This window comes from Opisthocomus hoazin, chromosome 5, assembly GCF_030867145.1.
Source record: "Opisthocomus hoazin isolate bOpiHoa1 chromosome 5, bOpiHoa1.hap1, whole genome shotgun sequence".
Lineage (NCBI taxonomy): Eukaryota > Metazoa > Chordata > Aves > Opisthocomiformes > Opisthocomidae > Opisthocomus > Opisthocomus hoazin.
In genome coordinates this window covers 82884510-82900264 of record NC_134418.1, presented here as the reverse complement: position 1 = coordinate 82900264, position 15755 = coordinate 82884510, and the positions used below count along the sequence as shown (strand labels likewise).

General features: G+C 35.4%; 1 protein-coding gene across 2 annotated transcripts in view; it reads right to left on the bottom strand.

The window, feature by feature from the left end:
* The window catches only part of SGCZ (sarcoglycan zeta), a 489220-nt gene that overhangs the window by 48157 nt on the left and 425308 nt on the right, over positions 1 to 15755 (bottom strand). For both annotated transcript variants that reach the window (XM_075420147.1, XM_075420148.1), the window contains one exon: positions 1759 to 1881. In XM_075420147.1, the coding sequence (XP_075276262.1) occupies positions 1759 to 1881 (123 nt within the window). The remainder of the gene's footprint in view (positions 1 to 1758; positions 1882 to 15755) is intronic.

The window sequence follows — 15755 nt, the reverse complement described above, 5'->3', positions numbered from 1 at the left end:
TAGAATTAAGGAGAAAATCTTGTTCTTTTCACAATGAACAATCTTATATCCCGTGCTAAGCATCACTGAATAAATTTTCACCAGTTGTTCCGCTTTCTGTACCACGGATGTCAACGGGTGCTGTGGGAACTCCAGCCACTTTGAAGTTAAAGAATGTTGAGCAGTGATTTGCTTTTGAAGTCCGATAAAAAAGATTACCATGACATCTACAACTTATGATTACGTTTATTCATGGAAGAAAACTAACCCTCAGTGCCACTTGTAAGATGTTTTATTTTTTAACTTATGATAGATGCTTTGAAATCTCCTGTGTCTACTGTATGTTTAAGATTAAATTTCTCAGTATTAAATATTCTGATCAAGTTTGAACCCTAACAGGATTCAGTATGATTCCCTTTTTTCTTCCTGTGTTATTCCAGTTATTGTCTTAGGTTTTACTCCAGTAAAACTCTTGTACAATTACTATCTACGAAGAAGGCTGCTGACTCTACAAAACGCTGATGTCTCCCTTTCCTAACTCCAAATTTGATAAACTGATAAAATTTAGTGTGTTATATTGGATACTGCAACATCACTAGATTGCCTGCTTCTAAAAGCCTTTCCTTGTGGTTTAGCAGTATTAAAACAGACTGTTTGGCTAGAGAAGATAGACAGAGGTCAGATAGGAATGAAAGGGGATGAAAAGTTATCCCACATATACTGGCAAGAAACTATCGTGAGGCTTCTGAAGAAAGCTCAGTCAGAGCTTGACCCTGGACTTCTTGGATCTGTTTTAATGCTGTATCTGGCATTACGCAGAAGTAGTACTACCTAATATATTTTTTTAAAAGGCTTAAAGTTGCTAGTAACGCATTTCTTAGTTTTACAGACCAGGAAGGGATATTTTATCATAACCATCGTACACCAGAACCATCTTATATGTTCTGAATTTCAAAACTAGTTGGTTGATTTCAAATTCTGTAACTCAGGCATCGCCGCATCCCCAGATATAGACTGACCTAAAGCTAAACATCCCTGACTGGTGAAGCCATCAGAGTTTTTTATCTTATACTAGATTATGTATCTTTTGTATCTTATTCTAGATAACTCAAGTCTAGTCCAAGTTCATATAAGAGTCTATTAAGCAAAGTTAAAGCATTTGTGTAAACCAAACTTAGGTAACTGTTTTTTTTCATAAGCTAAAACATTTTTAACATGAAGTGAGTTACTGATATATATATGCATGTAACAATGATAGTGAAATACCAATAAGAATTATTTATCTTATTCTATAGAACAAATGCTCAAGGCCAGACAAGGTTTCTACTTATTGCACTTCAGCTGAGCCTCCTAAAGTGAAGCAAAGTATGAACCCTTAATTCATAAGAAGTTAGACTTGATACTTTGTATACAGAAAAAACAAAGGTCATAGTATATAACAATAATTTTTATCACTGTGAAGGGACATTACCTAAACAAGAGGCATAGGTACCAAAAAAAAATGCTTTATTAATGTTAACATATAAAAACCAAATCAATGTGGTAAGGGTGATTTGTACCATAGCTGGTCCTGCGGAGTTTAAATGCAAATCTACCTTTAAAGGAATTAATTTTCAGATTATGCAATATCTTTTTGTTGATCAAGCAATCACCAATGATGACAAGACTTCTTCCCCTCCAGCAGATGAATATTTTGTAGAATACTGATAGATTGCTTATTACTAAGGTTATTAAAAAAAATAAGTTTACATCCATTTAGAAACCTTATTATTACTGTACCTGTTACTTTCAATCTGTCAGCTCCAATGACAATCTCATCTTCATCTGCAGAAAACAATACTTTTCCACCTTCACTTGCCCTTACTTCAAATCTCTTACACTGGGCTTCCACAGCATCAGCTCCTGAAATTAAGGAAGTGAATGTTTCGTCTAAGATATTTTGTAAGATCAAAAGTAATCATCAGCAGACATGGAAAACCCAGAACGCGTAGAATACAAAAGGCTTTTATAAAATAGTTCTCTTTCTGGAAACAAAATATTGTTAAATTAATTTACAGAGTAACTATTTCACTATTGCATAGAAGGACAGAATTTAAAATATTTATGAATTACTTCTATTTCAGTGTCATGTGTGGAAGCCAACACAAGAATTTGGAATGCACTTAAACCCCGAGATCTTGAAATGCCAATTCAGGCAGCGCTTTCTGGAGTTTGCTCAGCTTAAATTGCAGTTTCTTGCCGATGGATAAAAGGATAACATATGAGCCTATTCCACAAAGGCCACGAAATCAACACAGCAGAAAAGGGCATTTTTCATTCAGTTCTACTGTGAAATTGAAAAGCAGAATAACAAAATGAAAAACATTAAAAAAAAATTAAAAAGATGAACTTAGATATCACAATTTATCTCATATTCTATGAAACAAAATTCCCTAATGTCTCAAAGCTGCAGAACCCTAAAATAATTTTGAAATCAGACGTACGGAATTGCATCAAACAATGCAATAAAAAAGTTTGCAGATACCAAAACTCTGTTAAATTACTATGCTTTTCAATTTAGAGGTCTTCTCCTTGTTCTTCAGTGTTTCGTGTGCTAAATTATTTCTGAAAAAAATATTTTATTTTATTTTATTTTATTAATAAGTGAAAGTAAAATTTTAGTTCTGAAATTGTTGTCAAAAATCAATGAACTACATATAGCACAACCAACTGTAAGGCAAATTAGAAGATTTCAGGGGATAATCATCTGACAATTTTCTCATTGGTCCCTAATTAGATTTCTAAAGTACATCTGGAATGACCCATCAATCTATCTGGGTAAAATTACGCAGAAGGCTTTATGGACAAAGAAATCCATGTATATCATTTCAGTTTTTATCAATCTGGCTTATAGGCTTGTAAAAAAAACCTGTTCCATAATGTGGAAGTTTTCAGTATGACGTGTAAATGAATCAGATTATGTAACAAGAAATATAAAAGCTGTGACAACTAATTGTGGAAAAGCAGATCTTAATTTGCAGAAGCAGCTCTAAAATCAAAACAACAATTTCTCTTACTTATGGAAAAATTTACATTCATACTGTGAAAAATTTCTGGTAATTTTTAATTCATGATTGTAAAAAGAAAATGAAAAGGAATTATAAAAACACTTGTGATGCCCCATTTTCTTGAAGTTCGACTTGGTTTTTTCTGCTTTAAAAGTGTAAAGTGATCTTTTCTCTCTCCTCTCTCTCTCTCTGTACAATTGAACTTTATTTTAAATGTGATAATCAGGTATTTGACTTCATTTTGAAAAAATACTAGATATTTGTGAAGACAGACAGGGACGCATTTCAGATAACCTAGTGTTAACTATGGGGTAAATGCTACATCTTGCAAACATTCCAGGATGCTCACTGATAAAAGGTATAACAAAGTCTAATTGTCCTTCAGGATAAATGTCATCACAGTATATATTCACACATAGCTGTCTTACTGAATTCATCCATTATTCTTAAATACTTTCCAAAAGTCAACGGTGATGTTCCTGATAGCGTTGCCCCCATCCACATCCAAATTAGTTGTTCAAAGTGCTAGCATTAGCTAGGGATATGTGCTAGCAATACAGATGGGAATCATACTCTGTTCTTTTGCACCATCACAGGTAAAGATTACTTCTAATAAACTGTTAAATTTTTATTTATATTTATATGTTATATGAATGCATATTTTATGAAACCCAGTGAGATCTAGGCATTATCAGGCCTCTGGTGAGTTGAACAGACTCTTGTGCATCTGTCCAGTGGCATGAACACAGGAGGAAATTAGAAGGTAAATGTATCAATTTTTTTCAGTTTTACTTCTTAGTTTGCAAATGTTAAGCTTGTATGTTGTTTTGCAAAACACTTCCATTAGAAAATAAATCATACTGTTGTTGACTATATGCAGTTACTCTCTGCAATTGGAATGACCATGTAACTCAGATTACTGTAAGAACTATAATAAAACAGATGACATTACTATTTCATTCATTTGAAAGAGGGAGAAAATATAATAAATTATAGACTGGTTTAAAACACTTGCAGAGATTACAGATGACCTTTCATAGACGACTTTTGAAGATTATGCAATGCACTGGTAATTTACACACAACCGTGACTCAGTGCTCAGAACGATACACAATAGTCACGGTGACAAAATAAGTGGTAGCTTCTTATATGAAATAAGAATGCATGCTACTATTTAACCATTGTGCTATAGTTGGAAGAACAATTGTACCCTCTGTGTGTACCATAGATATTTTGCCACTGTGTTCTCTGGAGGGGAAAAAATCAGGCGTGTTACTAAGTTGTTTTGGTTGCTGTCATTAAATCTTACATTGAAAAGTTCAAAATCAAATAGCCTTACAATGGTAAACACAGATACCATTTACATTTCACACAAGCCTTTTACAATGTCTAGCTTTTATCCATGGGTATATATTTTCTTACTGCTTCTGTTGAAATTTTTCTCAGAATCGCAAAAAATTCCAATGTTATCAAAACATTGCATTTAGATACACTTTTGGAATGGTGTTTACATTTGGTTTGGAAATGTGTGTTCTTTATTTTGAAATATTTACAGGACATACAGTTAAAAAGCATTAATTTAATGCAAGATTTGTGAAAGCAATAATAAAATGGGCCTAAAATACATTCCTTTGAGGAAAACTGGAAGCAATAATTTTTCCTGTTTTGGTCACAAGTTTGATTTTAAAATCTCAAAGCCCTTCTGGAATTGTGTATTTATTTTTCTGCACAAGCCTAGTATTCAATTAATTTGTGACTTTCCTTCAAAGACCTGTCTTAAAACAGCCACTTCATGAGGGCTGCATTTTGGATCAGTATTAGAAAGTGTAAATAAGAGTTCTGTCGCAGAAGAAAATTTCAGTTAACAAGAAATATGAATTGTGTTTTAAAGCAACAAGCTCATAGTTTCAGGTTGCTTAAAAACTACCAGAATGTTCTGTGCTAACCTCTTGCCTACCAGAACATATTAACAGACGTGGAAGTTGGTAGGCTATCACAACAATCCAGAAGATCACACGCATTAAAGGCTTTAAACAACACTATATACGAAGCGCGGTAGTCTTCTTCCTCCCATTTTGCAGGAGGAAAACATGTTGGGCTAGACACGAGGGTACCACGAGTCTCTAAAATGCAGCCAGTTCCTGCCAGTCAGTGCGTTTGTGGAGCTATCTGGTCCCCCTGCAGGTGTCCCCAGGCTGGCGTGTCATGCCCTGTACTGGTGTGGCATGCCCTGTACTGGTGTGGCATGCCCTGTACTGGTGTGCGTGCCTGCTGGGCAGCCTGTCCGAGCGCTCACGTTTCTTTTGGAGGGAAACTGCATCAAGGAGGAGGAGGGAGAGCCCTTGTGTCTCACTTCAAGAGTCGGAGAGCATACTGCGGTCGAGTTTTGGGGAAAGAGTCTGAGGACAAACGGCTGAAAATCCCTTCTACGGCATCTAGCTAAAGGTCAGTCAGGATGTTTGTGCTCTAGCAGGTAATAAACCCCGGTAGACTGAGGACATTCTGTTTTATGTGAAGCATGGTATGGAGAGCTGTTTGTAAAAACACCATGTTCATTTAATGGAGACAGGTAATGAGAACAGAACAAAGAAAAACAAAACACCCAGCTGATCAGAAAAAAGTTAATACAATGCAATCCGTGTTTATTGTCATGGCCCCGGAGACTTGTTTTTTAGTACTGATCGGTTGCAAAGCAAGAGTCGACCCCACTGTGCTGCCTGCCTGCCAACAGCAGCAGCATCCTGCAGGGACAGGAAAGCAAAGCTGAGAAAGGATGGAAGGTTGGACCTGTCACTGTCCTGCAACCATAGTTACGGATCAAGAAACAAAAGGATAATCACAAATTACTGAATACTAATTTGTTTCATCATTATTTAAGAGCTGATGATAGCTTTGCTACCTAAAAGTAAGTGGCATGATAAGGACTGTGATGCTGTTAATTTACACATGTGAAAATTGTTAGCTCTGTAAAGCAAAGGGATTAACAGAAAATGTGAGAGAAATCAAAGAGAAAAAAGACCTGCCAAATTCTTACTGCTTCTATATCACTGCAAATGACAGCACAGGTTTCAATAAATGCCTTTTAAAACTTGTGATATATTTAGGATAACATAGTTTTTTGTGAAGAACGACTTACAGAACAAAGACCTGCTTATATTTTAGATGGTCAGCGTTTGTGCTTCCTCAGCATCACATTCTGTAAAAGTACACTTAAAATACAGCTAGTCCAAAATATCATTACCGGATACAACTCTATTTTTTTTATGCTAAAAGAAATGAGACTTAACAGTGCGTCAGTTAGCATTACTCACCTATTGCTGAAACAGTGGTTGGTGGATTCAAGCCACTAACAAAACATAGTATGTGTTAAGTTTGTCTCCTTGACGTAGAATCAGATGTGAATGTTATGAAAATCTTTTTAAAAAGTTAAACTGCCTACTGAGTAATCAATGCTATCAAAATGGAATCCTGCTTCATTACATCTTTATTTCCCAATTGAAATAAGAGTAAGCAGTTGCAAGTGCAATGTATTAGTATATTATCTTCGTAGCTGTAATGCAAATTGCTGTCTTCCAAAAACATTCTACAAACATATATGTCTCCTAAAATGCCTGAATCTTTAACAGTACTGCTAATGAAAATAATGAGAGAATCACCTCTCAGAATATCACACACGAACAAAGCAAACCTTTGGAAATATTTAGCTCGAACTCGTAGAGCAATCATATGATCCACTATGCTTATTTTCAACAAATCACGTATGCCTCAGTCCAGAGAAACACACAAGAAAATGTACCTTCTAAACTCTGTTTGTAAAGGTAATTTCTACCAAACATACGACTGTTTGGAAAGTTTTGTAGCTGTGCTACTTTATACTGTACTACTGACCTACTCCATACTGGAGATGCAGTCAGCTGCTCAATAGCTTTGCTCAGGATCAAGGGAAGTCCAAGACAAACTGTCTCGTCACCGTGTGTCCAGGAAAATTATTTACTTGTAATTTCCACTGTATAATAATGAATTAAATTATTAAGTTTCTATGAAATTCCGTTCATTTAAAATATATAGATGAAACAAGTATTCATCGTATTCATCCATGCATTGTATGTAATGATGGTTTATAACGCATGCTTGTTGCACAGCAGTTCCATAATCAAAACTATCGTTAAACCAGCTGCATTAAAAATAGTACTAAGCATAAAATTATTCATTTTAGCTACTGTGAAGATGTGTTAAATGAAAATGTTGGGCAGTACATACAACATAGACCCACAGAATTCTAGTACTGTAACCCATATCAGCACTCTTTAGAAATAGAATTTCAGGAGAAGAATTGTGTCTGTTTTGAATTTGTACAGTGTCTTGCTTGACTTATTTATTAAGTAATACCATAATAAGAACCATGAAGAATGCATGCTTGTGATGTGTTGCTTTTTAAAGTCAATGAAGCCTTCTACTACTATATTATTCAGGAAAATAAACTATAAAATCTACATGGAATTATAATAAGTACTACCAAGAACTCATCAGTCTTCCAAGGTTTAGATATGGTTCTAAAAATATGATTTTTAAGATGAAAGGCTAAACACTCCATCTGCAAAACGCAATTTAATGCTAATCGGGTAAAAATATTGATTTGTATAATACCATAATCACACGACAGATGTGTAAACTGTTGGTGGTTTTATTAAGATATGAGATCAAATTTTCCATATGTGATAAGTGTTCATGGGTAGTTTTGGGTGGGGTTTTTTTTGGCATTACCACAAAGCTTATTGCTGTGGAAACTGCTGCTCATCCTGGGTAGCATACAGTAGGTTTCGTCACTGCTTGTAGAGCGTGTACAGTCCTTACAGCTTGCTGGCCAGTTCAGATTTCCCTTCCCAGCAGGCTGAACCTCTTCTGAACTGATTCGGTGGTTATGCACATTTTGCTTTATACTGCACTGTACCATGATTTTGCTGTGGGAAAAGACACTCAGGTTTGAGGTTCTTTTTTTTCCTATTTTCCACAAAGTTCCTCTCCCTTCCAATCTTCCATGAAACGACAGAATAGAGTTAACAGTGCTTCTATGATACTTGTGAACATAAGTGATGTAGAAGTCCTTACTATGGAGACAAGACAGATGAACTAAAATTCTTAACTTCTCTAATTGCAATAGTTTGCACCCAAATATTATTTAGTTTTTAGATTTACCCAGACTTACCCAAACAGACTTAGTGATTAGATTTTGGAGTATATCGAATACTGCCCATTACTCATTTAGTACACAAAATACATTTAAAACTTTAACCCTAAATATTAAGATCATATGTTCTTTCTTTCTCAGCACTAAAGCGCTCCACTCCCACTCAAATTAACAATAATGAAGGTGACACAAACCTTAAAAATAAGGTGAAGCTAACATTTTCTTTGCTTTGTCTTCTGGCCTGTTTCCAGCCATCTACTATCCATTTCCATTCATTCTCAACTTACTGAAACGTAAGATGAAACTGAGATGCATGAGGAACAGTAACTATCAACAATACTAAAGACATGAGAAGTTGCATTTTTTCTCTTCTGTTTATAAAGACATTTTGTGTGCTTATATCAGATATAGAAGAACACTAGCAGTTGTCTCTTGTTTCTAAATCACCTTCTTTGTCCACCTGGCAGACAACAAATTCAGATATAGAAATAGATACGAAATCAACCACTTCAAATTAAATGTAGGGCTTGGAATTCAGACGGAATTACCGCAAATTTATGATCTTTGTAAATATAAAGCATAATGAAATTAAATGTACTGTCTTCTGATTCTTCAAAGAAAAATGAGTTATTTAAACATTTATTAAGTGCAGAATACTTTTGTGTGACAAAAAGTGTTACCTTTATGAGACTGTGTTGATGCTTCTGAGATTGGAGATAAAAGAGATAACCATTTTCAATAAAGATTCGACACACAGCCATGTCTAAATTCAATATTTTTGAAATACACACCTAGATAGGATTTTGTTAATATTCATAGCCATGTTAGATATTATATTATTTTGGTCACCAGAGGTCTCAGAAATTTTTCAGTGAATGCAAATGCAATAATGCAAATAAAAGACTCATACAAGCTGAACAGAAGCATTGTGGAATCTGTATAAAGAGAGCTTTCAGCTGAGAGTAAGACATCTACACAAGCAAACATTCATGGCAATCGAAACATATTCTGTGTTCTGTTTCCAGAGAAAGGGAAGGGACCATTTTTTTTATATCAGAAAAGGGTGAAAGTGGCATCTAACCCCTCCCCAGATGAGCCTTGTTGATAATTGATGGCCACGCTATGGAGGTATCCAGAAGGCTACTACTTTTAGGAGAGGTTGACCTTTGAGGTTTCCTGGTCTGAACGATTACCTAATCAGCAAGGGAAACTGGAGCAAGTGCTAGGCCAGAAGAAGAGATGCAAGTGTTTGTTACCTTTTTTAGCATCAGAGTGCAGTGGATAATACCAGCTGTCAACACAGTTTATCAATATAGGAATAAGTCACACATTTGTATAGAGAAATAAATATATGAACAAAGGAAATGAATGAGAATCATCTGAATCAGACAACAAGTATGGCAGTAGTATGATTCTTCCTTCGTCATGATCTACAGACTCACTGGCATCCATAAAAGACTGGTAAGATGACAGGCTTAGTACTTGGTCAAATGGAAGCTCACAGGAAAGTTCTGCCCTACCAGGCATATTTTACTTCTAGGAACTTCATGAAAAGACACACATAAAACATTGCCCGTCACCTTTGCAAAGGACAGAATGCATCCTTCGCTCAGTCTGCATTCCTGGTGCATCCTGATGGTATAAACTCTGGTATGAAAATATGTATGAAAGTTGTACAGAAGCTGCAGCAGACAGCACTCTCCATGCTACTTCTCTCCGAGGCCACACCTGCACAAGTGCAAACCTGTGCTTTCCCTCCTGCTATCCCCATCACAGGGTATTTTCTTTTGGAGACTTTCAGAAATTACATGACTAAACAGACCCTCGTTCTGATCTGATACAACTGTCCATAGGTTTCATCAGCAATGAGCAATACATGTGGATGAATGACAGTAAAATGTGCTGTTGCTTGAGCTTTAAGTTAACACACCTATTTTGCTTCTGTAACGGCAAAGAGCACATGCATCGTCTGCTCCTGTGGCTAAGTTGACAGGTTGTAACTTTAGTATCTTCATTGCTTATACAGGACCTTAGATAAGAAAGCCAAGCAAGCCTAAGGATGATATGTCAGACACCCATTGTGTTTGTTAAACTTCAGACTTTCGCGCTATTTATAATCACATTAGGTTTAGTTTATTCAAAACATGAGCTAGACAGTTGAGGCTTGTGGCGAATATAACGAGTTTCCTAGCTGACTGATTCTTCTCATATATTATAAATATGTCATAAAGATACAAAAATAATGTATAGAATATAAATATATTTCAAATATGTAATAATACATAAGAATGGTTAAATTTTTAATCAAATTATTAAATGAAATATATTGAAATGTAAAGAATAAAAATATGAAATCATAAATTTTTAAATTTCTTTTACCAGCCTTATTGCGTTATCTGTCCTATGGGTGTTTTCCTCTGTTGTCCAGGAATCTTTCTTTGTGACACCAGTAAATAGCCATGCTATGTTAAATTCTTCTTTCAGCTGCCGTTACCAACTTAGCTTTCACTGACAAGCTCAAATGTCCAGCTGATTAATGCAAATTAATTATACGTCTATTGTTTTTTGGAGTATTCCAAGGCATGAACGGGAGTAGAAAGGAAAGTTTTTAAAATTTTCTTCCTCTTGATGCATGCCACCTGAATAGTACTAAATCCTAAGAGAATTCTCCAAGTTTTCAGCATTATCCTCAACCTTGGAAGTTCTTGCTTCCTGTGATGTGGTTGGTTTTTATAAATGAAATCATTTACAAAGCTGTCATACGTCTTTTGGAAGCTGAAGGTTACTGAAGCAGTCTGTGCATTACATTTCCATACAAAATCAGTGGGAAAGGTTCCATTGTCTTTGTCAGCTGAATTAGGGTATGAGATTACTGTTACGTCCTTTGGCCACTACATGCTTTATGAAAATCCAAAGTTGCCTACTAAGTAACCGAATTACATTATTTACTACCTATTCCACTGACAAGAAATGAGAGTTAAAAAAAGACAGAACAATCATAGTATGATATAGCTGACTACAAGCTGTGCTTAATGAACAGCACATTCAAATCAAAGAGCAAGAGAACACACAAGACTGAGGGGAGTATGAAATTTCTTCATTACATAGATGATATTTAAAGACAAAACAGGAATGTTGCATTTGTCCTTGGGAAATATAACAGCTTGCAGATCATAAGGTCATTCACTCCTCTCTAAAACTGTTTCTACTTATCATTATGTATTTCCTTCAGGTCAGACTTTTAGTCTGAATTTCCTATTGAATGTTCTAAAAATTTCCCAGAAATTCTATTTAAAATTACTTATCTATAAATCTCTACAACCTTGCTTTTTTCTTTTCTTAAAAACAGATCTGCTGCTTGACCTGTTTGTATCCTTGGAGACCTTCTCTCTCCTCTGCGTACTCTCTAAAATAATTGCTAATACTGCAAGCACCTTTCTGCTGCCTGTTTTATTGTTCTGAGGTGAACTGGACTGGAACAGAGATTGAAAGAAGTGAAATACATTCGTGTCACCTAACGGTTCTTTACCTTTTCTCTTCCTGAGTTTACCCTGCAACCATTTTTACTAACTGTTACGCATCTTGCTTTGTGAAGATTTAAAAAGAAAAACATTTTGTCTTTTTTACTGGGAATATTCTCTTTAAGCATTAGTCACAGTCGTTCAAAAATTTGAGTCTACTCTGCAGATATTTTGAAATTTTTTGGTGGTTTATAAACATAAATTAAAAGCTAACACATATTTTTACTTGTTTTTTCTATATATGCTTATTATTCAGAGGGTAGCTTTCAATCTTCCTTTCCTCCACTGCCCAGAAGTTATTAAAAAGATACAAGTTGTTTTTCCAGATGCTTTTGGCAGTTTTTCGTAGACTTCAAACAGAACCTGTTGTGACTAGAAAATACTATATAATATTGTTCACAATGTACTGACTTAGACCGCTAAAAGGATTCTGAACACAATTTAAACTTCTTGAGGTAAATAATTGAATTCCTCACATTTTGAGAGGAGAGGACTGAAACAAAGGATACGAGCTGCCAGACTACTTAGAACCTTTCTTGGAAAAGGAATGTTAAAAAAAAAGCCCTAAATTTTTTATAAAATTAATTCAACACTGATAGCTATAACATAAGGAGGACTAGAAAATCAGTTTTTCCGAAGTGACTGTTTCTCACGTTATCTGCTTTATCTAGAGAGTACAAATACACTGAAGCTATCTATGCAAAAGGTGTTAGCATTTCATATCATCATGCTTTCTCTGAGAAAGATTTAATAAATAAAACATACCAAATATTAAAAGATATAAAGGGGTCATCTACAAAAAGGTACCACCCGGTACTACTGTGTAGTAAAACAAGAGTAAAAATTTATAGCCTGATGGCCAGAAAATGATGATTTAAAACCCTTTTGCTACTTGGTAGATCAGTGAACTTCATCTGCAGATTTCCAAACACCTAGCATCCACTGCGATGACAGCACAAGACGATGATGGCTTAGCCCATCTCTCATGATTTTTCTATTATCCATTTAGGGAATTACTTGTCTCCTTGCCCTTGACAGTGGGACAAGGGCCAGGAAAGCTGCAGAAGTGGGATAAAAGCAGATTTAGGCTCTTAGCTTCTGAAAGCGTCTCTTCCGATTAAAGTTCCCAATGGAGTTCATTGTTGATTTGTAACACAGAAGATACAGTTCAATTCACAGATGAAGACACCTACTCCAGATTCCTACCTGGCTGACACTTAAATTGTGTCTTCATCTGTGATATGAATCACTCCCAGATTGTCTACCTTTCAAATATACCACTTAAAAAGGTTATACTTATAACCTCAGAAGTAGGATCTTACAGTAATGGAACAAGTTTAGTATCATGGGGAAATCTGAAGGGTAATCAAAGGAATGCATGTATTTGTATCTGGAAAGAAATCTAGCCTAGATGCAGATGGCTATATGAATTCAGATGCAAGACCTGCAGCATAGGTGGGATTTTTATCTGCATTTGCTGAAAGCTTTGGCTTTGACTATATGGCAAGCCAACTAGTATCACTATCACAGAGAAAGTAGATGTGGAAAAGTAGCATCTGGCTTTGTACTTAAGTTCCACAGAGAAAAGTAGTTAAAATCAACCAACCAAAAATAACCCCAAACCCAAACACTCAAAACAAGCACATGAAGATCCAGAAAAGACCAAACTAGAGACAGAAGACGAGCAAATTTCACCTTCCTTCTTAAAAATGGGTCAGTGTCAGAACTGTCCTGTCAATCTCTTCCTTGATAAAAACCCACTGTCCTCATTCCAGAAGGAAAATGGGTAGGAAGCTTTCAATGTCTGAGAAATTTAAAATGATAAAGAGTCCAGTTACCTTGCTAATACATGTGAGAAAAGAACAACAAAACAGCTTCTCCAATCAAACCATCTGTCCAAAACATCACAAAAGGAAACTCATGAACTTTTGGGACTCTACTATTGGCATAACTGATTTTAAGGGCAACGTAGCCCTTAATTTTGATTTGGAAAAATGTTTAGTCTGTATTATTTTGATCTATAAATGATGTTAGTGATTCAGTGAGTGATAACTATTCCCAGCGACTAATTAATTTCAGATTTATGGAATGCTTTTCTTCACAGAAAGAAATACTGTTGAAATTTTAAAATATTCAGCTAATCATTAATTCAGTGCCATCTGTTCATAATTCAGCTGCAAATGCAATATTTATCACCCTAAAAATAACCTAAGGAAAAAGAAGTTATTTTCAGAGATATATTTATGTATTACAGAAATTTCAAAAATCCATATTAAATATACCTTTAAATGTTCTGTACATACTTGAGACAAATCACACCAAGACAGCTCTGCCCATCTACAAATGGCACAAGTGAACATCTCTAGTATTGGCATAACACGGACTTTGAAACTCCATACTGGTCTGAATGAAGGCAAAATAATTAAAAGGTAAACAAACACCATTAGCTTGACAAAAAAGCACAGCAAACCAGCTATGCTCTACTTACGGATATTAACTGATATTTTCCGATCTGTTATTAAAGTTTTAGTGTCATACATGGAATCTGGTTTTGGAACTGCGTAGTTTTATAGGACTCGGACAAAGCAGTACAATAAATAGAAAGCAAAGGTCAACAGTGCTTTTAAAAACACACAATAATTGCAATATAACAGTGAGCTGTAATTTCTGATAGTCCAAAGACACGTGAGGGAAAAATTCCAGAAAACAGAAGGTTTTACATTTTTTAATAGGAGTCACGTAATAGATATGAAATAGAGTTTGTGATTTATGAGGTTCGTGATCTTGCATTGATAAATAATTTACGTGGACAAATAGACAAATGTTTCCAAGCCTGACTATCCACTTGCAAAAATCTCTTTCACTTGGAGAAACAGGTTAATTTCCCACAGCTGGCTCAGTAAGATAACTGATAGAACTCAGACTTTTAAAAGATAACTTAGCTGAATAAAGACTCCAAGTCTACAATCAAATTACTTAGCCATATTTTTGATAAATCTCTTTGCTGTCGCTTCAACATCTTTAACAGCAGCAGCATGCTATTGAGATTCCTCTTCCAAATGTTCTCTGTGGCTCTGAAGTAAAGGAGAACATTAGAAAGAGCTCACTGCTCTTCTATTTCTCTTTTTTTTTGTTTTTTTTTGGTTTTTTTTTATTTAATTAAGCTAAAAACTGGCTTCCATTTGCCCTTATTTTGTCCTACCTAAGCCACTCCTATATTCTTACCAATATTAATGAACTGTATGAACATCAGGAAAAAAAAGGGTAAAAATAAAATCTTAATGTCTTGTCAGGGACTTGCTAAAGGTCCAGATGCTGCAGGTAATTTAATAATGCTTAGCACCCAGCAGCAGCCTTGTGAACATCACAATGCATGCACAGCAACTGTTTTTGCAGTTAAACGAAGTATTATAGCAGACGACAAAGCTAAAGACTAAGAACCATCTTTTGAAGATGTATGCTGTATCCCTCTAAACCTGCTCAAATACCTCTGAATAACATCTGTTTCTTTGGGGATGTCTCTCCTACAAAAGGAAATCACTTCTTCCCTGCTCTGAACATTTGGGTTGTAGTTACACTGCCTGTATTGGCCAACAGCATCTGGGTAACAACAGCAGGACAGATGGCAATGGATTAATGTTTAAACACTAGCACTTCTGTATCACCATGCATTAGTAACCACTAATGACCTCTTCCCGCTCAGACTCTGTTTCTACAATTAAATCCAACCACTGCTTAGAGTTCCATGTCCTCTGGTATTGTACAGGAAAAAAAAAATTAATAACGAGGACTAAATATTTGAGAATTGAAACAGTATATCTTTTTTGCTGGCTTTCAGTGCCAATTTTCCAGAAACAATGGAAACATCCAGACTTGTGTTTAAAATACAAGTTAAAATGAAAAGCCTATAAAGCAGAAAGGTAAGAAGAGGACTGCTGTACCACGCACAAAACAGCCGCTGATGACTGAAATCTACTTCAGCACATATCTAGTCTCACTGGAGATGCTCTGGAGTCAAAG